General features: G+C 42.0%; 4 protein-coding genes across 7 annotated transcripts in view; 3 read left to right on the top strand and 1 right to left on the bottom strand.

Annotated features, from left to right (window-relative positions):
- The window catches only part of LOC310861028 (CDK5 and ABL1 enzyme substrate 2-like), a 23548-nt gene extending 23167 nt beyond the window's left edge, over window positions 1-381 (top strand). For all 3 annotated transcript variants that reach the window (XM_083768286.1, XM_083768284.1, XM_083768285.1), the window contains one exon: window positions 223-381. In XM_083768286.1, coding sequence (XP_083624412.1) covers window positions 223-363 — 141 coding nt within the window. In that variant the 3' untranslated portion in view covers window positions 364-381. The remainder of the gene's footprint in view (window positions 1-222) is intronic.
- LOC310861032 (uncharacterized protein) lies at window positions 336-22292 on the top strand. 2 transcript variants are annotated; one of them, XM_083768290.1, is made up of 2 exons: window positions 336-432; window positions 21691-22292. In XM_083768290.1, the coding sequence occupies exon 2, from the start codon at window positions 21708-21710 to the stop codon at window positions 22197-22199; it is 492 nt and encodes a 163-aa protein (XP_083624416.1). In that variant the 5' UTR covers window positions 336-432; window positions 21691-21707; the 3' UTR covers window positions 22200-22292. The 2 variants fall into 2 exon arrangements, with proteins under 2 accessions (XP_083624416.1, XP_083624417.1); XM_083768291.1 differs by lacking the exon at window positions 336-432 and adding an exon at window positions 21050-21077.
- LOC310861031 (disks large-associated protein 5-like) lies at window positions 1876-9221 on the bottom strand. The gene has a single exon (XM_083768289.1). It carries the CDS (start codon window positions 3317-3319, stop codon window positions 1892-1894), a length of 1428 nt encoding a protein of 475 aa, XP_083624415.1. The 5' UTR covers window positions 3320-9221; the 3' UTR covers window positions 1876-1891.
- LOC310861165 (equilibrative nucleoside transporter 1-like) lies at window positions 15414-16884 on the top strand (the record flags this gene model as incomplete). Its single annotated transcript, XM_083768505.1, has 1 exon — window positions 15414-16884. The coding sequence occupies exon 1, from the start codon at window positions 15589-15591 to the stop codon at window positions 16882-16884; it is 1296 nt and encodes a 431-aa protein (XP_083624631.1). The 5' UTR covers window positions 15414-15588.

Here is a 22292-nt window from a genome sequence, read left to right as displayed (position 1 = left end):
GACTGTAACTGAAATATCACCACGTGATGAATGACGTGGTATCGGGATCTGGCATAGACTGAACAACTAATTGTGTGTGTGTGTGTGTGTGTGTGTGTGTGTGTGTGTGTGTGTGTGTGTGTGTGTGTGTGTGTGTGTGTGTGTGTGTGTGTGTGTGTGTGTGTGTGTGTGTGTGTGTGTGTGTGTGTGTGTGTGTGTGTGTGTGTGTCCCACCCACGACAGAGGCTGGAGGAGCGCTTCCGCATCAACAGGCGGGAGCTGATTCCTCTGGAGTTCTCCGTGCTGGTGGCCTTGGAGATGGGCCTGTATCTGCCCGAGAGCATGGTGATGCCTCACTACCGCAGGCTGGTGCAGCAGGGCTGAGAGAGACACATGGGGCTCATTCCTACTGGGGGCTGACTCTGGGTCTATAGCAGCGCTGAATTGGACATGGTGTGTAGGGCTGACTCTGGGTCAGTAAAAGTATCTTCAGAGAGCAGCCGTTAAAAAAAAATGTAGCCAGTAAGGTATGGGCTGGGTGATATCATCATCAGTTTTTGACCACAGTACTGTGACAACATTTAGTTACCAGCCAACAGGATAAACACTAATAATATAATATTTATTATGGCCGCACATGTAGCTGCCAATGCCAGATATTTCTTGTGGACACAGTTGGTCTTGTCTCTGTGTCCACAATTATATTATTTGGCATTGGCAGCTACGAGTGTGCGGCTATTAACCCATTCTGACCGGGCACCCATTTTGGTGTTGGCATCATGTTATGCTTTAGCTATTGAAAAATAGCAGATCTACAAGCTCATATCGCGCCACCGAGTGGCGCGATACGAGCTTGTAGGTCTGCTATTTTTGTAAAAATCGAAGAACGACTGACATTTTTAGAATCTGATCTCGGGTCAGAATGGGTTAATCAGACCAGTGTGTGTCCAGTGGAAAACCTCGTATGAATCTGATCTCAGGTCAGAATGGGTTAAAAATGTAGTAAAGGCAACAGTTCTGTCATATGTACAGCATTACATATGGATACAGTATGGATGTATTGCCCAGCCCTGCGGTAAAGGGTATATGGCGGAGTCTGAACTCAACTGAGATGTGGGTGGCCTTTTCGCTCTGGTCTGTGGTGGAAGAAACCATTTCTCTCACAGACTGCAGTTTGTTTCAAATATACATATTGTTGCTGTCAGGCAGAAACCTTGTATCCATATTTTTCTTCTGAAATTAATGCCCTACTTCATCATAATATTACAGTCGGTATACAGTGTCACACAAGTAGCAAGAATATCCGTTCTACATGCTCAAAACCTGATGCGCTTTATGCAAGTAAAACTGCTATATTTGTTTTTGATGTATGAGGTGTACACCCGACAGCAACGATATTTCATTTATTTTGTATTTGTGAATCGGGCCACCTGATATGAAGGATTCTACACATTTCTAGACAACAACACGTATTTTTTTTTTTTTTTTTTTTTTTTATTATACAAAATATTTTATTATATACACACAGGTTTTAAAAAAAAGAATCTCCATTATAAGTTAAGGTGTAAAGGCCATCAGGTCACTTGGGCAGACACTTGGGCAGGGAGAAGTGGGTATGCATTCCAGACTGCTGGCAGCTTCAGTAACTGGAGATTGTTCAGACTGAGTGCAGGGGGTATGAGGCAGGGTGAGAGCGTGGCGGGCAGGAGTGCGCCTACGGTGATCAGGGGAGGAGTGGTTGAGAGGGGAGAGGTTGGACATGGCAATGGATTGGCGGGTCACTCTACCACAGGGAGAAGAAGCCTGAGGCAGCTTGGCAGTACTCAGCGATCCCGTCTTGGCTGGGCTTTCCACCTTAAAGAAACCACCATTAAAGATTGCTGTGTCTGTGGCCTGGGTAGCTGTTGGGGCTTCAGACACCTCGATGCTGGCGTGACTTGGCCTCTGCATTCGTGCCTACGCCCTTCGGAGCAGCAGCGGGAGGTGGTTTCTTGACAATCTTCCTCCGACGCGGTGCAGGTTTATTTTCCTCCACCCAGCATCTTGCTTCAGCCTCCTTGAGTGCATCAAACTTCCGAACTACATCTTCAACCTGGGGATACACCATATCCCAGAAACCCTCCAGGTCATTGCAGATAGTGGGCTTTTCCCCTCGTCCAAGCTCACAGTCATCAATAAGCCCCAGAAACTGGCCAAAACGCTCCTTCATGAGCAACCTGGCCTGGCCCACTGCTGTGCGCATACGATCCCTCATCTCTTCAGGGATGGAGTCATCGTCCACTTTCACCTCCCAGAGCTGACTGAGGCTGGTCAGCCTGGCCGTTTCAGTGATGACCTGTGACTTGAAGTATGGCACGTCATGTTGGGGCTCCTGGGGTGAGCGGAGAGGGGATTTAGGAGGAGACGGTCCACTAGGCTCAGGCTCCAATGGGGGAACAGGTGGGAAAATTGAGCTGAGTCTGAGGAAGGCGTCTGCAGAGCGTGGAGTAAGCGGCTCAAATTTGACTGTGTAGAGGCCAGCGGGGGTCACAAACACAAACCCTTTAGGGGCGAAGGAGGAGGTAACCTCAGTGGCAGGCCTGGGAGCAAGGGTGTCAGATTCCGCCACCAACTCCGCTTCCTCCTCACGGAGAGTTGATTCTGCACCCACAGCTGCAGTCTCGTCAACCACCGCTGACACAGTCTTGACATCCACAGCTTTGTTCTTGCCTCTGCCAGTAGAGGTTGCTACAGGCTTAGCATTGCCCCTTGTTGTCCTACCTCTGGGGACAGCATTGCCCCTGGTCGCAGCTGGTTGGACTTTGGCTCTGGCAGACTGTACAGCTGGTTGGACAACTTTGGCACTGGTTGTATCTTGGGCTCGCTGTGGCTGGACAAGAGCTGTGCGGCTCCTGGTCATTCTTCCTACTACAGGCTTGTTTGGCTGCTGGTCCAGCTTTGTTAAATGGGTCTGTGGCACTTTCACTGCTGCCTCACAGGATTCTTTGGCAACCAGAAGCTTTAGGGAGAATGAGTCTGTGGGGCGAAATAAGCCCGCATTAAAGGCCCCCTTACGTTCATTCTCCCTCTCCCTTTTCTCCTTCTCCTTTATTAAGCTCTTAGCCTCCTTCCATTTTTTAAGCATCTCCTGTCGTTGTGTGACAACCGAGTCTTTATCAGACTGTCCAACCGGTGGCGCCGTCTCCAGCTCAGGGAGCTGGCCAAGCTGCCTGCGGCTGTTGACGGCACGCTCCCAGTTCTCCTTCTGAGATTGTGATCTCCTCCGGGACATCTTCACCCTGAGCATCTGAACACTGACATCTCGCTCCCGCAGGTGAGAAAATTTGCCAGGGGCCTCCATATTGTCTGGATTCCTTTAAAGAGTGGAAATTCTTGATCTAATGTTGAATCAACAAAGGTGCGGTGTAATCAACAACACGTATTTTTAATGTTTATTTTTTACGGGGTTGTGTTGATCCATGCGCTCTATGTTAGAGACGTCCTTTTTGTTTTTGTACCGAGCACGTTTTTGTGTCCTAAACTTAGTTGATTTTTATCAACTTTTATCTCACGTTCCATGATGAGGTACGAGACTGGTTGTATATTTCTGTGTGTTTGTGTGCTTATTGTGCGATATGGCTTCATTGTACTTGATGTAAAAACTGTACATTCACGGCGGTGGAAAGGTTTCCTCTGCGGCACTTTTTAAAAGACCGATTTCTGCGTCGTCGCACGAAGGTTTGTCGGAAATGGCTGACTCACAGTTTGTAGATCGGCTATTTGTGGAACGTTCGTACGACGGAGCATGGGTTGGGCTTCACGATCACTATATATATATATATATATACAGCTGTTGTTTGTAAAACACTTTGTGTCTTCTTCACTGTGACATCACAGCAGTGGTTCTCAACTTGCGGACCGGGGGCCACTGGTGGCTATTGAAAGTGGGAGCCCCCCCAAATAAAGCCCAACGCCTGGAAAATAGAACAGTGGCGTATCGGAGCGTCGGGCGAGGCGTCGGACGCCGCCGGTGTGGGATAGGTTCATTGAAAATAACTGAGGCGGCTGTTTTGACGCGCGGCGTTCGCAGGCGGTGTGTGGAGGGCTTAACTGGCAAAACCCCGTTTAACAACCGGTGAATGTAATTTCGCCAGAAAGGTGTAATTTACACCGAGAAGTATTGTAGAGACACAGAAATAAGACCTTTTGTTTTAAATCGCATTTTCTCTCATTTGATGATTGATTTAATGATTTGAAAAAAACATACTAATGGTCCCGTCTGTCATTGGACTGACGCCTTACCCAGAACCCTAAACTAACCCTAACCACAAGCACGGCGCAACGCATGTCGGACCAACGCATTGTCGGGAGCGACGGGTGATTTCCGCATGTCGGACCTTTTGTGTGTCGGATCTGCGTGTGCATCCTAATGCTTCACGGTATTCATTCACCCATTCAATCCTGGAAATCATCTGTGATCATTTTAGATTTCAGCGTGTATTTTCTTGTGTGTGTTTGACACATTTGGATTGATTTTGGATTATGAAAAACTTTGAGAACCGCTGATTTAGAAGGAATCTGCCTCATGTCTTAAAGGGCCACTTCACCCCTTTTGCAACCAGATCATATTTTTTACTTTCCTGGGGTTTTTGTGTGTTTTTAGGTATTTGATGATGTCATGGACACTGGTCTCACTTCCTTCCTGGACTACATTTCTCAGTAAGACAGCCCTCTCCACAAGGTGGGGTGAGTGCAGCTAAGCATTTATTTATGGTCATTCTCATTTTAGTAATCCAGCAGTGAGACCAGTGTCCATGACACTTTGAAATACAAAAATATCTGAAAACACAAATTACCAACAACAAACAAATGGTCTCCCAAACATCATTAAAATAAGATCTGGTTGCAAAAGGGGTGAAGTGGCCCTTTTTAATGAATTAAAACCTTGGTAGGAAAATAGTTTTCATTGCAACATCGATAAATAGGAACTTCAAAGTAAACTACTAGGGTTCCATTGATCAAAGCCGGAACACAATCCACTGATCAATTGATCATTGAAATAACCACGGTCTGAAAAATGCACATGGCCTACCTATGTGACCGCTTAATGCGGCAGCCATTTTGGCTCCTTTTTCACGTAGGCCCTGATCCAGAAAAGGTTGCGAACCGCTGACATAATATTTAGAAGCCTTGGACAGCAGATTGTGTTTTGAAATCCGTCTTTAAGAGTTACCCTCTTAAACCCTATATATATACATACTTATTTTACCACTCGTAAAATAGCCAGTACAAGCTCATAAGCAGGGCTGGGCAACTGGAATAAATGTGGGGAAAGAAGTGTCCCTCTCTGTCGTCCAGAGGGCTACATTTGCATAATACTGTCGTAGCAAAAATAGCTGATCTACAAGCTGAAAACGTGTCGCAGTGTGACACGTTTTCAGCTTGTAGATCTGCAATTCTTTTGACATTATTTGAATTGAAATGCTGAATAATTTTTGCTATTTAAAAAAAAATTGGAATCCTGAAAAGTAATTTCAAATGCCTTTAATTATAGTTAACTTTATGAACTAAATAAAATATTATTTTTATACTATAGTCATTCAGCTACTGTAGTAATTAAAGCGGGTCATGTTTGGAATTGTAACAGCTGAAATCAATAATATATCAGTATTCTGAGGGCCACATTAAGGTGGCCCTCAGGTGGGGGCTGCGTGTGGCCCCTGGGCCGCCAGTTGCCCACCCCTGTCATAAAGCATATAGGGTATAGGCTATGGGCTGTGAGCTTGTAGATCGGCTATATTTTGGCGAGTGTTAATCTTAGAATTGGGACGATACTGTTTCAAGGAGAATTTCATTCTTGAAGGCTTTCTTACCTTATTTGTAGTTGTTACGTCCCCACCAAAGAGGTCCAGGTGTTATTTTGTGCAAAAGCGCATTATTATTGGCTATTTCCCCTGATATAAGCCCTCATCTCAATGAATTTAATTGAAACTAATGGGGCATTGGGTTTTTGTGCTAATTTGCTTATTTCCATCGCTCAAAAATGTATTTATTTTATATATCCTCTCTTCATAATATAAATAGTATCCCAAGCGGCACACTTTACTACTTTATGTTGATGGAAATAAGTGGCGAATTAGCACAAAAACCCACCCCCCATTGAGGGCTTATAAATAGCCAATAATGCACTTTGCACAAAATAACACCTGGACCTCTTTGGTGGGGACGTAACAACTACAAATAAAGGTAAGAAAGCCTTGTAGTCTGAAATTCTCCTTTAAGGTTAAAGGTGGTTGCACACTGGTAAATGTTTTTGCTGTGTTTTGCGGATTTGAAAGTAGGCTATCACTAGCTGTCAGCCTGTCGCCAACACCCCACAAGACCCCAGACCGCTGCGGAAAACTGATCAAATCAACCCCCGGTCCGAAAAAACGTCTTACGGACTAAGTGTGCAATTTGATTGACCTAAAGCAAGGTCGATACGTCCTCCAAAAGTCGCTCTGATATATTCGTCCAGAGAAAAAAGAAATGCACCAGTGTGCAAACACCTTTTGACAGTGGCCTTGTAGTCCAGGCCTTGCATACAGGCTGTCATTCATGAATCCAGCAACATTTATAGATATTTATTCTATTCTTGAATAGACAGCAAGTTAGCAAACTCTTTGTGTGAGACTTGTGTTGTCATAGATGTTTGTTAATATAAAACACTGTGGAAAGTAAAATAACCCTGCCCCTGGTTGCACAACCAAACCACGGACGTGGAATTGTTACGTCTTTTCAATGTTAAATGTTATGTTTGGTCATTTGCAATGTTATTAAGGTGGACTGAGGATTACTAGTCAACAGTATACAGTACAACTAACATTCATATAAATAGTTCTAGAGGTAGCCATAACTTTGTTCACTTCTCAGGTAATAATTGTCCCAAGCTTTTATCTATTACTCACCCCATGAAGCCTTGAATTCATGGCGGTTTGATTTCTGTTTGTTTTTGTCACATTCCTGAGCCAATAATCCGTTATTTGACAAGTTGAAACATTCTCTCTGAACCCGGATCATCAGTGATTACACTGTGATACATTGTTTATATTATTCGTTTATGTAGTGTTATAGATGCCTTGGTCTTCTACTGGTCATCACATATTGGATTATTATTGGCTCAGGAATGCGACAATGTGAGGTAAACTATTCGTTTAATGTTTCTGTTCTCCTAAGCTGAAGCCTTTGTTGACTTTCACTGTTTTAAAAAAAGTGATTGAATGTGTTATGTAGGTGGAGGTGTAACTCCACTAGGTACCAGTAGGCGGAGCTATACTCCAGTACATATCAGTATGTGTCATGGCTGCAGTATGTGTTGTGTATCTTTTAATAATTGTAATGTTGTGAAGCTGTCATAATTATGATAAAGTGCCTACAGTACAACTCTTAGCGTGGCTGTTGGATGGAAACCTTAGATGTTCAAAACCTTTTCAATTCTCAAAAAAAGCTTGTAGGCTACATCATTTACGTGGTTAAAATGAGAACCACTGAATGGAGCCAATGTAGTTATTATTTAGACACAAGCTCTTGTTGATACTCTTCATTTGTTCAATATTTATAAACCCAGAGGTCACACATGACCACTTTCACATTGGAAATATTCAAAAATAGCCAAGCTACAAGCTCACCTCACAATATGGAGAGCTAAGTTGTAGATCGCTTATTTTCTCTACTTTTGTGCAGCACCTGTGCGACAAAGGAGGGCATTCATGAAAATATATTGGAGTATACAAGGTTTCTGCCTGACAGCATTTCTTTGTCTGCGTTTTGTTAAATGTTGGAAATTTGGAATACTATATTCGGAAATTGAAATCGATATGGTCTTTGGCTGAGGATTGTCATGCACAGATTTGGTCCGTTTTAACTTGTTGAAGGCTCTCAAAGATTCAAGTTGTGATGTTGCTGTTAACTGTTAATTGTAAAACGATATATAGCCTATACTGTAGATTCAATTCAGTCTGAAAGTTTTGTATCGTGTAACTGTTGAGAACATTGTGATGGTGTCTGATTTTGTAAATACTTCCTGGTTTCATATTGGAAAAATGAGAATGTTTTTTGAAATATATTTTATGACTCTCGGAAGCCAACCAGTGTGAGTTTTATGTGAGACTATTTAGCACTCATAATGTACATAAGGATCAGTGACTGAATGGAATCAGCAAGATGGCAAATTAAAACCAATTCTTATTTTAACCCATTTTGGGCGGAAACCCCTTTTGGTGTTTTAAACATTGTTATAATTTTGCTATTGAAAAATAGCAGATCTACAAGCTCGAGCTTGTAGGTCTGCTATTTTTGAAAAATCTTGAAAATGTGGCTCAAATGTTTGAATGTATATTCTTTCAGAGTGAACGTTTTTAACTCAAATCTTTGCTTCTGAGAGGTTCCTGGAACAACATATTCAGATGGGTGTCGGTGGCCAAATGCATATCATGTTTGGGGTCCTTGACATGAAATATTGAGCACCACAGATATAGAAACATGAGGTTTAAAAAAATTAAAAGCCATTTTTTTTCTTTTTCTCGACGTCAGGGCCAAATCAGGTTTGGTAAAATGTACATTACATGTTGATTTCATGGCAATACATTTGCACCTGCAAATGCCAAATGGTGTAATCACAGACCTATTGAATATTACCACCAGTAAGACGCCCTGAGAACTAGCTTTCGCCGGCTGCCGGGCGCGGCTCCACTAATAACTTTGGGGCCGCGGGCCGGTCTGGAGTTTGAATGGACATGCAGGTATCGGTCAAAAGGGAGACATCGAAGAGGAAGGACGGGTGGGGAGGATCAAATTATGTAATGTCGGAACAGGTCAGCTCCATATATGGAGATATAAGGGTTTGAGCAGTGCCGTCGCTACCTATACGTGCTGTGAGTAGGGCAACACGCCGAGGGGGGCAACAAAATGAGCCAAAAAGTGCCAAGCCGACCCTCAAAATAACAATTTACTCTGCGGCTCCGCCGCGTAATAACGAGCGGCCGTGTGTGCGTCCTGGCAAACAGTGAAAATAGCCGATCTGCATGAGGAATAACAGCGCTCTCGTCGGGAGGGGGGCAGCACAAATATCCTACGAGTAGGGCAACCAAATGGTCAGCTACGGCCCTGGGTTTTAGGTCAGATGTAGAGTTGCTAGCTGGCTCCATATATGCAGATCTAGGTCACGATCCAGTCTTCTTCATGTATGGCTCTTCATGTATGGCTATCCAGTTCAGTTCAGTTTTATTTTGGTCAAAATGCAAAAACATTACATTACATGTATTCTTTTTTTTCTTTTTCTTTTTGCAGACCAAAAGGGTTTAGGCTGAAGCCAATGGCTTATTGTGCCTATCCCGGGGGGGGGGGGGGGGGGGGGGACATAAAACAGACAGAGAAACAAACAGAAGAGAGAAAAAAACCAAGAAAAAACAAACTAAAAAACAAAACATGAAAACAAAACAAAACAAAAAAACAAACAACCAAACACAAAAGAAAACACAAGGAAAAAATAGAACAGAAAGATACACAGGAGAAGACAGATTTGATCACACAGAATCCAGAGTCGCACATGAGAAGAATGTTATTATATTACTTTATCATACTAATATGATTAAGATATGATTAGTAAATATACTAGGTTTATAATGTTCTATACTTATCTATTATTTTAGATTTATACATTCTTTTAAATGTATTAATTGAGCCACACTTTTTCAGTTCATTGTCTAAGCCGTTCCATAGTTTCACACCTCTTACGCTTATACATCTGGCCTTTTTGCTGGTTCTTGCCTTAGTCCCCCTGAATATGCCGAATCCCCTGAGATTGTACCTGCTCTCTCGAGCCTCGAACAACTCCTGGACACAGGGCGGAAGCAGTCTCTCATGTGCTTTATACATTATAACTGCAGTTGAGAGGTCTACCAGATTATGCAATTTTAGGGTGTGTGACTGAATATAAAGTGGATTTGTTGGTGTGTAATAATCAGCGTGATTTATAATTCGGATTCCTTCTTTTGGAGAAGAAATACGGAGTTGATGTTTGTTTTATAGTTGCTCCCCCGTACTTCCACACAATAACTGATGTGCGGAAGTACGAGGGAGCAATACAGTAAGTACAGTGATTTCTGGTCCAAAATGGGTTTCATCTTATACAGTATTGCGATAGTTTTAGAGACTTTGGTTCTTAAATTGTTTGTGTGTGTGCCAGTTAAGTTTGTTGTCAATTATAATTCCTAAAAATGTACTGTCTTGTACTTGTTCGATCGGCAAACTTGATTTTGATCTGTTTGTCTATTTTCCTGTTTTCCAAAGATGATGAATTTGGTTTTGCTTAGATTTAGTGACAGTTTTAATATCAAACCATTTCAGAGTTATAAGCTCTTTTTCTACTGTGTCCAGGAGCTGCTCGAGGCTCCCCCCTGAGCAGTACAGACTTGTGTCATCCGCGAACAATACGCAGTTTAAGTTTTCCAATATTTCACATATATCATTTATGTACATTATGAACAGTTTCGCCCCAAGTACAGAGCCTTGTGGAACTCCATATGAGATGTTTTGTTTTTCAGACTCAACATTATTCATACATACATACATACATACATACATACTGTTGTCTGTTGCCGAGGTAGCTCTCCAGCCATGCATTTGCAGTTCCTCGTATACCATATCTTTCAAAAAAAATTAGGAGCAGGCCATGATGTATGGTGTCAAATGCCTTGCTCAGATCAATAAAGACCCCTACAGTATATTCATTATTGTCAATTGCTGTTGATTATGTTCTGCCAATTCCGTGACTGCCATAGAGGTGGACCTGTTTGATCTAAAACCATACTGGTGATTGCTTAATAAGTTGTGTTTTTCTATATCAAGCCTTAGCACAAACAGTTTTTCTAGAATTGTTGAGAATTGTGACAGCAGAGAGATAGGTCGGTAGTTTGTGAAGTTATATTTGTCTCCATTATTGAATATAGGAACTACTTTAGAAGTCTTCAAACTGTTTGGGAAGTTAAAAAGTTTAAAATTGATTGATTGCAGATGTATGTGAATGGTGCAACTATACAATTTATGATGTCTTTAATTAGTGCCATATCTATGTCTGCACAGTCAGTTGACTTCTTGTTTTTGAGCTTCCGGACAATTTCCAGGATTTCACTTTAGTTTACAATCCTGATGAAGATTGAGTTTGGATTCTGTTTATTATACTTTCATTTAGACCTTCACTATCTCTCTGCTCTGGGATGTTTTTTGCAAGAGCAGGCCCGACATTTACAAAGAAGTTATTAAATTAATTTGCTATTTCTATGGTATTATGCGCAAGCAGAGCGCGCAAGTAATATTTTCACCCGGTTCGTATGCACCTTCCCAGCCAACCCGCCACTTTTGATGCGTATGCAAATAAAACAGCAAATTTGTGCCTGATTTGCTGGGACCAGATTACATACATGACCATATTTCTTACGTCATCATTGAGAGCTAGTCATACATATACTATATATATAATCTGTAAAATAAAATAGCAAATTGTGCCTGATTTGCTGGGACCAGAGTACATGGTGTGTATATGTATGACTAGCTCTCAATGATGACGTAAGAAATATGGTCATGTATGTAATCTGGTCCCAGCAAATCAGGCACAAATTTGCTGTTTTATTTGCATACGCATCAAAAGTGGCGGGTTGGCTGGGACGGTTTTTGGCGCAAAGTAACCACAGTATACCGCTAATCAACTTACAAATTATATATATATAGTATATGTATGAATAGCTCTCAATGATGACGGAAGAAATATGGTCATGTATGTAATCTGGTCCCAGCAAATCAGGCACAATTTGCTGTTTTATTTGCATACGCATCAAAAGTGGCAGGTTGGCTGGGACGGTTTTTGGCGCAAAGTAACCACAGTATACCGCTTATCAACTTACAAATTACATATATATATATAGTAGCCTATATTTATAACTAGTTCTCAATGATGACGGAAGAAATATGTGGATTAAAGGACCCAATGCCAGGGTGTAATTGGTTTTCGATGGTGACGTAATGACGATATGTTTTAGTGTTGGGAGGCACTGATTGACATATATATACGTCACAATCCAAATTCGTCACTTATACGTATTCATTACGACATTATGTTTCTGGAGTGTATAAAAACAACGGTAGTGTCCAAACAGTAAATCATAAAGCTTTACGTTAGTTTCATTCAACATTATCAAAAAGTAGTGTGTAAAAACAAAGTCATAAAGTTTTAAGAAAGAGACGATATATAGACATCCTGAGTCAGACGGGCAGCGACTGACAGGAACAGACCTTTCAAGATTAAACACATTTCTCGAAAACATGGTAAAGTATCTATCATCTCCGACTTCTACAATTATGATAATAGGATATTTCAATGAAGACCAATATACTGAAAAAGATAGAAGTATAAAGACCTTCATGTCAAGATTAGGCTTTAAACAATTAAATACAAATCCAACTACAGATTACGGAAGTATTTTAGATCATGTATATTTTAACAAATGTGAAAGTATTATTACAGAAATTGAAGTTAGAGACACATATTACTCTGATCATGATTTTGTAGTAATATCACTATAGTCCAAGATGAAATACATTTAAAACAATTGACAATTTACAATAAATAATAAAATAATTATACTGTATAACATATTTTAATTCAGTTTATATACCTTTTTTTTCATCACATATCAATGATTTATTTTTCTTTGAAAAACTAAAAAGGGATCCAGAATATTTCTAAATTGATAAAACTGTATTTCTTATATAGATAGAAACTTGAACCATACTTAATAATACTAGGTGTTTACATGCATAAAGTAGGTAGGTAGCAAATAGTTCCACCTAATAATTAGACATTTCAAACGTTCCTTCACAGAGATACTGAGATTCCACAGTTTACAGCGGTCGAAAGTACTTGCACGCTCTGCTTGCGCACTAGTTGGCCATTTATGGCCTACTAGTGTAAAATTATTTGGGTAGTTGTTACTTAGCTGGCCCTTTTTAATTATACTAGAGTATGTTTTGCACTCCGTCCGTCCGTGTGTCCGTCCGTCCGTCCGTGTGTCCGTCCGTCCGTCCGTGAGCAGCTAATCTCGGCCACCGTTAACCCGGTCGATGCCAAATTTTGCACACACACTCCCTAGATGCCAACCATGAACCTCTGCCCCAAACTTTCCAGAACGGCCTGTTATAGCGCCACCAGGAAGCCGCTTTGTGCAAAACAAGTTTTTGCACAGTACACCTACAGATTGTGTCCAAATATCACGCAAATTGGTACACAGTCTCTCTAGAGCCATTCAACCAAACCGGTCTTTCAGATTTCTCAGACTCCATCCTGATTGGTTAAGATTGGCTTCCAAAATTCACAGGAGTGCTCAGTTTCAAACAAAATGCTGCAAATCATGAACACATCGCGTGATTTCCGTGAAATTGTGCACCCACATTCCCACTAGGCCGAGGACGAAATGCCACATGAACAATTTCAACTCAGCCGCAAGGTGGCGCTATAACTGGCCCAAAAGTGTTTTTACCTCTAACTGCATGGATCTGTGGATAACTTTGTATGCCAACTCCCTAGAGGCCAAGGAAAAACTTTTGCCTGGAATTTTTCACATCTGCTCTTTATAGCGCCACCAGGAGGCCGACATATGTAAAACACATTTTCTATTATTACTCCTTCACATTTTATCCAAATTTCACGCAAATCGGTACACATGATCTCCATAGTCATGTGATCAAGACAGGTTTGTTTGATTTCTCATATTCCATCCTGATTGGCCACGATTGCCTCCTACAGTTTTCAGGAGTAGCCCGCTTTGTACAAATCGCCACAACTCCTCAACGCAGTGTCCGATTGCGATGAAACTGTGCACGCATATTCCCACTAGGCTGAGGAAGAATCCTGGTGGAGACCTGTGCCGATTGGCACTTTATCTAGTTTTTATATGTTTTATATCTACTTTCTGCCTCCTTTGTTCTATGTTTCATATATAATCTATATAATGTGTTTTTCTTTTTACATGCATTTTCCAGGGTTCCAGGGTTTGATGAGGTCAGTGTTGTGATCTTCATATATGGAGACAGCCATATATGGAGCGTGTCACGAGGCCTGATGGACGGACGGACTGACTGTTAAGCATGACTGACAGGTTTTGCAGGTTTTCATAGTAATTATCTCATTTTCTAGATGTAGGCTACTTTTTGCTACATTTAGTGCATCATGCTGAGAAACCGTTTTCATGGTTTTCGATGATAAAAAAATACATTATGACAAACGACATACTCGTTTTTCATGATTTTCTTTTTTTGGTCAAACCATGAAAAACCACATACTATTTTCTATGTCGGTTTTCCTGGTTTTCAACGTTTTTCATGGGTTTCAACGATACAAAAAAGAAAAAGAAACGACATACTATAGACATAGTATGTACAATTTACAATTACATTTTACAATTCAGGCATTTAGCAGACGCTCTTAATCCAGAGCGACTTACATTATGCAATAACAAAAAAGCATATTGGCATACACAAAATCACATACATAAAAAGTAGTTATCTTGAAACATGTGTAAGCTAAGAGCGTAAACAGTGGAGTATCTATATAATGAAACTATATAAACTATGCATACTATACTATACATATGTGACCAGATTTGCCTGAGAGACTGCCATCGCGCACATTCCAGCTTTTCACCAGAGGAGATATATATATATATTTTTTTCAAAATGAGTTAATAGCACATGCCGGTAGGCCAGTAAGGAGGGAGTTACAATAGTCAAGTTTTGACGAGACTGTTGTCTGGATTAGGAGCTGGGCTGACTCCTGGGTGAGGAATGATCTAATTCCTCGTATGTTATAGAGTGTAAACCTACAAGATCGAGTGACAGTTGTGATGTGTGTTTTGAACGAGAGCTGACTGTCCAGGACAACACCAAGGTTCCTGGCTGTCGGGACAGACGAAACCAGGGCGTTGTCTACGGAGATAGTTAGCTCCCGCATAGGGCAGGACTTAGCTGGGAAGAAGAGAAGCTCAGTCTTGCCTGGGTTCAGCTTGAGGTGGTTGGAAGACATCAACTGTGAGATGTCAGCCAGGCATGCAGTGATGCGCTCTTCCACCTGGGTGGCAGAGGGGGGGGGGGGGGGGGGGGGGGGAGGATAGAAACAGTTGTGTGTCATCGGCATAGCAGTGATATGATATATTGTGAGCAGAGATTATAGTGTCAAGGGATTTAGTGTATAGTGAGAAAAGGAGGTGACCAATACAGATCCCTGTGGGACCCCAGTTTGGAGGGTACGGGGGGATGATGGCAATTAGCAAACCTTTCCAAGAAACCTGATAAAACTACATACAAATTACATTTGTTTTATCGTCAAACCATGAAAAATGACATACTATAGTATGTTGTCTGATAAAGTATGTGGATTTAGCTTAGTTTTAGCTATGTGACATTTCTCTTCATTAGTGGATAAACTCTGAGCTCATCTGTGATCATTGGACTATATCGGTTCGTCCAGGTTATATGATCTGTTTATGATCACAGCTGATATGACGTCTGAGAAGTTTCACAGACCTTTGGTCAGACATTGTGATGGCCACCAACGCACCGAGGGATGCATATTATGCAGTGTGGATAGCTTTCTTCATCTTTGGCCTAGGAAGTCTGTTGCCATGGAATTTCTTCATGACAGCAACAATGTACTTCACCAGCAGGTTGAAGGACCCACTCATCGATGGCAATGGGACTGCGGTCAATGGGACTACGATTGGCACACTGGAATCAATCTTCAACAACGTGATGACGCTGTCTTCCATGGTGCCTATGCTCGTCTTCAGCTGCCTCAACTCCTTCATCCACCAGAGGATTCCTCAGAAGCTGCGTATCTCGGGCAGCCTGGCGGCTATCCTGGTGGTCTTCCTGTTGACGGCCGTGCTGGTGAAGGTGGAGATGGCACCATTCACCTTCTTCTGTCTCACCATCATCAAAATCATCTGCATCAACTCCTTTGGTGCCATTTTCCAGGGCAGCCTGTATGGGCTGGCGGGGTTGCTGCCGGTGTCTTACACCACACCCATCGTGAGTGGGGAAGGGATTGCCGGCACTGTTGCTGCCGTCTGCATGATCTGTGCCCTGGCCACTGGCGCAGCACTGCAGGACAGTGCCTTTGGCTACTTCATCACGGCATGCGTCGTCATCCTACTGGCCATCCTCTACTACCTCGCACTGCCCAGCATAGAGTTTTTCCAGTACTACATGGAGAGTAGTACCTGGTCAGTGGACCCAGGACGTCCACTGACCAGAAGAACAAGCACAACAAGCCGTAGTCGTAGTGAAGAGGAGGACAAGCCAGTTGTTTCTGTTTTGGCCATCTTCAAACAGATCTGGGTGGTTGCCATGTCTATGTGTTTCATCTTCACCGTCACCATCGGAACGTTCCCAGCAGTCACAGTGGATGTCCAGTCCACAATAGCAGATGGAGGTGCCTGGGACACCTACTTCATCCCCGTCGCATGTTTCCTGCTCTTTAACGTGATGGACACAGTTGGGAAGAGCCTGACGGGTGTCTGTCAGTGGCCGGGTGCAGACAGTATCTGGCTGCCCATCCTGGTGGGTCTGCGGGTGGTCTTCGTACCTCTGTTCATGCTGTGTAACGTGCAGCCTCGTCACTACCTACCCGTGTGGTTTGGCCACGACTCCTGGTACATCCTCTTCATCATTCTCTTCGCATTCTCCAATGGATACTTGGCCAGTCTGTGCATCTGCTTTGCACCAAAGATGGTAGCACGGCATGAAGCAGAGACGGCAGGAGCCGTCATGGTCTTCTTCGTGTCACTGGGACTGACGCTGGGTGCAGCGTTCTCGTTCGCCTGCAGAGCCATGATCTAGAACATTTTAGATTTGTGCCTTTGGAGGAAATGTGTGGGTGTGGCCACGGAGCCGTGCCCCTTGCTTCTTTATTGTGGTTAAACTGGTTATTAAATCAAATTGAACTTTGAACTGAAAAGCAGAGTCAGGATAATAATAACCCTAGGGCCTACTACAGGCAATTAGTCTGTGTACAAATGAGGCATTGTAATAAATCTCAGTTTTACTCCAAATGCATTTAAAATACTGTAGGTGAGCAACAATCTGGGAACCCACCGGCCAAAAGATTGAGGATTTTGTTCCCTGCTTGAATTTGTTGGATTTCAGCTGCTAAATTGAAACTGTCTTGAGAGATTAGGCTTTTGACAAGCTATTGCTAACAAATGAGTCTTGACTAGTTTAAATTTGGCGAGAAGTTCATGGGGAGTGATAGAGCAAGACACAATTGGTAATTTGTGTTTTATAATTGTCTCAAAGCATGGGGAAATGCCATTTCGCCTAGTTATTGTCAGGGGTACCAGGCCCAGTTTCATTCTTTGGACGTTACTGACAACCTTATTATTATCTATACCTTTATTGAGGCAACCTTATGGATTGACACCCGGTCAAAGTATATGTTGAACTCCAATAGATGTGTCAATTAAAGCACCAGCACAGGAAGCTCCATCCCTTAGCTCCCATACTAATGTGACTGTGGTGCCCTAAATTTTGCCCTAAATTTTTATTCAAAGAGTTGGATCATGTTCAGTTTACACATAAAAAGAATACGACTCTTCGTTTTTTTACATTTTCTCCCACAACTCCCCTCCCAGTCCTCCCCACCCACCCACCATCTTACCCCACGAGGCCAGACATACAAACAACATACAAACACAGGTATAATAAAATAAAATAAAACAATAATTTGAGTATAAAGCAATACACACAACATACAGTATATACAGGTATAAAACCAATGGGTGATAGAAAAGATACCAAGAGACAAAGAAAGGGATCACATGGTTTTGGTTAATAACAACTACAATGGGGGGTAAAATTAACGATAATATAAACGGGTGAATAAAAATGAAACAAATTAATTTAAATAAAAATTAATTATATATATATATATATATATACAAAATAAATAAATAAATTAAAATAAAATAAAATAAAATAAAAGCGCTTAATTGACTCATTTTCTCGACTCTCATGCGTAATGATTTCCGACATATTATGTTATACATATTGCACCAGGTAGAGATCCGCACACCAACACCATGTGTCTTCAGTCAGGTGAAAGTGATTCTAAATTGCTTACATACGATATTAAAGGTTGCCAATGGCTGTAAAATTTGTCAGAGGACCCTCGAATTGTGAATTTGATCTTTTCAAGTTGCAGAAAGGACATAACATCGATCAACCATGATTTAGCCGAGGGAGGGGACTTAGCCTTCCACTGTAAAAGTATCCTCCTGCGGGCGATTAATGAGGCGAAGGCAATAACATTAAGTTGCTTTCTGGGTAAAACTACATCCTCCTCCGGGATTCCAAAAATTGCAATTTGGGGGCAAGGCAAAATGGTTGTCTCCAGCACTTCAGAAATTATGTCAAAGAAAGATTTCCAGAATGGGATCAATTTGGGGCAAGACCAGAACATGTGGGACAGATTCCCTGGGGATTGTGAGCATCTATCGCAACTATCCGTCATGCCCGGATATATTTTAGATAACCTTGCTTTACTGTAATGAGTTCTGTGGAGAACTTTAAACTGAATGAGGCTAAGCCTAGCACAGGAAGAAGAAGAATTAACCCTCTCCGTTGCCTGCTCCCACCACTCATCTGAAAATGCGACCTCCAATTCGGCCTCCCAGCCTGCCCTGATCCAAACCCGGGTCTCTGCGGGGGATAGTCTCATAGAGACAAGAAACAACACCTCTAGCTAGGCTTGCTGCAGGCATAAAGACCTCCACACCCGACCGCATAGGTAACTGCGGGAATGTTGGAGAGTGGGTTTTAACAAAGTGTCGAACCTGAAAATATCTAAACCGGTCAGATTGTCGCAGGTCATAAGTTGCACACAAATCTCCGAATTCTGCAAATTGGCCATCTATATACAAGTCTCGGAAGTAAATCAGACCTCTTCCCCATGCAGCAAACCCAGAGTCCATTTTAGCAGGTAAAAAAAGATGATTATTGCAAATGGGTGCTGACATGGTGAGCAATGACCAACCAAACTCCTTCCTAATCTGTCCCCAAACCTTAAGTGTTGAGACAACAATCGGGTTTGTACTGTATTTTGACGGCACAAAAGGTACAGGACTACACACCAATGCTTCAAGCGAGGACGAAATGCAAGAACCAGCCTCAAGCCTACACCAGCAGTCTTCAGGCTCACTCAACCAGAGAATTATTTTGTGAATGTTAGCAGCCCAATAGTAATGCCTGAAGTTTGGAAGGCTCAGTCCACCCTCAGCTCTAATTCTCTGCAGTAAAGGCAATCTGATTCTTGGGGTTTTACCTTCCCAAATAAAGGATGAAATCATAGAGTCTAATTTAGTAAAAAACGATTTTGGGAGGAATATTGGGAGACATTGGAAAAGATACAAGTACCTAGGTAATATGTTCATTTTAACAGTCTGTACTCTGCCAGCCAGGGAAAGAGGCAGAGCATTCCACCTCTGGAGGTCAGTCTTGACCCTGGTTGTCAATGCAGTGAAATTTTGTTCAAGAAGAGAGCCAAAGCCCAGGCCGTAGCGTAACGGTCTGGGCACCGGACTGGTAATCCAGTCGCAGTGTGCCGCGGGTTCGACTCCCGGACCCGACACGGCCTTTACTGCATGTCATCCCCCCATCTCTCTCCCGTTTCCTGTCAGCCTACTGTCTGTCCCTTCAAAAATCAATAAAAGGCGTAAGCCGCAAAAAAATATCTTAAAAAAAAAAAAAGAAGAGAGCCAAAAGACTGGGTTATATTTATACCCAAATATTTGAAGCCATTGTTTGCCACATGGAAAGATTGGAGAGACTGGGAAACATCACGGGCCAGTTCATTAATCGGGAAACACTCACTTTTTTGTAAATTTAGTTTGTAACCAGAGAAGCTTCCAAATGTGTCAAGAAGGGATAAAATGTGTGGAATACTGGGAACAGGGTTGCCCTTTGATTTTGATTTGTATTAAGGATCCCCATTAGCTGGTGCCGTACGTAGCAACCAGCTAGTCTTCCTGGGGTCCACATAAGAATACACTTTACAGTAGACATACAATTACAAATACACATTTGTTAAAAAGTCAATATTCAACTTACATTAGTTCTGATCAAATAAAAATAAAAATCACTAAGATTACAACATGAAAACTAAAAAAAACAAAAAAAAAAAACACCACACTGTATAAAATGGAATTTTAGATGCTTTTTAAACGTTAATTTACTGTAAATGCAACACAGGTTCCGAGGCAGGTCATTCCAAAGTGTCAATGATCTATAAATACATGATCTCTTTAGAAAGTTATATTTTGGGCGAGGTAACACAAGCTGTCCATTAATGGAACCTCTAGTATCATGATCATGCACAGTATTACTAAAAACAATCTGTGAATTTATGAAAACAACATAACCATATTATGTGATTGAGAGAGAAATAAATATTCCCTATAGCACCAAGTAAAAAACAATTAAGAGCATAGCGTGACCCATGGGTTTGTCCACATAATGTGCGAATATTAAATGTATTCGTTTCATCAACTTAAAAATAAACGTGATACATTTTTGTTGCGTGACTCGTGTTCAAATCTTGTTCTCTGCGCTCACTGTTTGCTTACAGATGAATGAATAATATTCAACTGAATGACCAGTCACCACATTTAATAGAGGTGTTTTAGGATTGCAACATGGGATTCAAAATCACAACACTTTAGTTGAATTATTCAGATTCTAGTGAACCTCTGTGTTTTTTCAGTCAGTGATTCACATGACTAACGTGAATGCCACGTCGACATGACTCCAGGTGTCTGTTGGGGACTAAAGTCTACACATTATACAGCTTCTGAGAAAAACACAACTCTGCTCGCACTGACTTCTTATGATTGAAATCAATCAATCAAGAAAAGTGGTGAAACGAAACTTAAAGGCATAAACCTTACCCAGCTCAGAGACACTGCTGACTATAAAGCCATAGGCAAGTCAGGAAAACCTCTATTGTCAGCCTGTATACCGACACAGTCCAACTTCACCAGGTAAGTTCATAATTGTACGTTGGTTGGAACTGATTTTTTTTGTACTTAAGTAATCTGTATTTTTAAAAACAATAAGAATAAGTAGTATTTTCATTTTTCTTTTCTTTAAAACATTTTGTGACATTTGTTTGCATCAGTCAACATATTGTATTTTGTTGTATTTATCAGTATCACTTGACTTTAAAGCAACACTATGTAGTTGGCCCAGGCCGTAGCGTAACGGTCTGGGCACCGGACTGGTGATCCAGTCGCGGTGTGCCGCGGGTTCGACTCCCGGACCCGACACGGCCTTTACCGCATGTCATCCCCCCATCTCTCTCCCGTTTCCTGTCAGCCTACTTTCTATCACTTAAAAAATCAATAAAGGCGTAAGCCGCAAAAAAAACACTATGTAGTTTGGGGTATCCCCAAGCTTTTGTCTGGGACCCCCTGAGTCTATACATTTATGGAAGGATGATTGTTATTACTTTAACATGTAACTTGATTGTGCATAATATATATATATATATATATACACACACACACACACACACACACACACACACACACATTCTACACAAAGAGATTCTTATTTTGTATGCATTTCACTTCAGCTCATTTCATACTCCTACAGAATAAATCTCTACCAACATGAGTACGTTCACATGGGCCGAAGATGACTTCCCTCTCCCACCTGGAGTAGAACGCCGCCATGACTTGTCAGCTCCAACATCCGGTAGAACCTACGTCATGTACCATGGAACCTCCAAGCAAAGTGCCGTGTCCATCAAGAGCCAGGGCTTCAGTCCATCTAAGGAGGGGATGCTGGGCCCTGGGGTGTACCTCAGCCGGGACCTGCTCAAAGCCAGCCGATACCCCCTTAAACTCGATGAGTCCCAGCGTGTTGTCTTCAAGGTGAAAGTAAACGTGGGCAAGGTGATCGCTATCGATAGACAGCCCCATCCGAAGCAGTACAACTGGCATACCGTATATGGCTATGACACGGCCTGGGTGCCCCCCGATTGTGGCATGGTGCCAAGCGGTTTGGAAGAGAATTGTGTCTGGGACCCCAAACGCATCACCATTCTGAGTACCATCTCACCCCAGCAGGTCTCAAAAGAACAGCAGGGCTACCAATATTAAGAGACATCACACTTATTACCATGTGACACCACCAGAATTTGTTTCATGTTTTCACATGTTTTCACATTTTGCGTATTTGGATTAAGAAAGGAA

Source organism: Protomyctophum parallelum (assembly GCF_964188405.1).
Source record: "Protomyctophum parallelum genome assembly, chromosome: 7".
NCBI classification, from domain to species: domain Eukaryota; kingdom Metazoa; phylum Chordata; class Actinopteri; order Myctophiformes; family Myctophidae; genus Protomyctophum; species Protomyctophum parallelum.
This window is presented reverse-complemented; position numbering and strand designations above follow the sequence as displayed.

Bases quoted from the DNA above. Each gene is read 5' to 3' on its own strand.
- LOC310861031 (XM_083768289.1), bottom strand. From the start codon at position 3,319: ATGGAGGCCCCTGGCAAATTTTCTCACCTGCGGGAGCGAGATGTCAGT.
- LOC310861032 (XM_083768290.1), top strand. From the start codon at position 21,708: ATGAGTACGTTCACATGGGCCGAAGATGACTTCCCTCTCCCACCTGGA.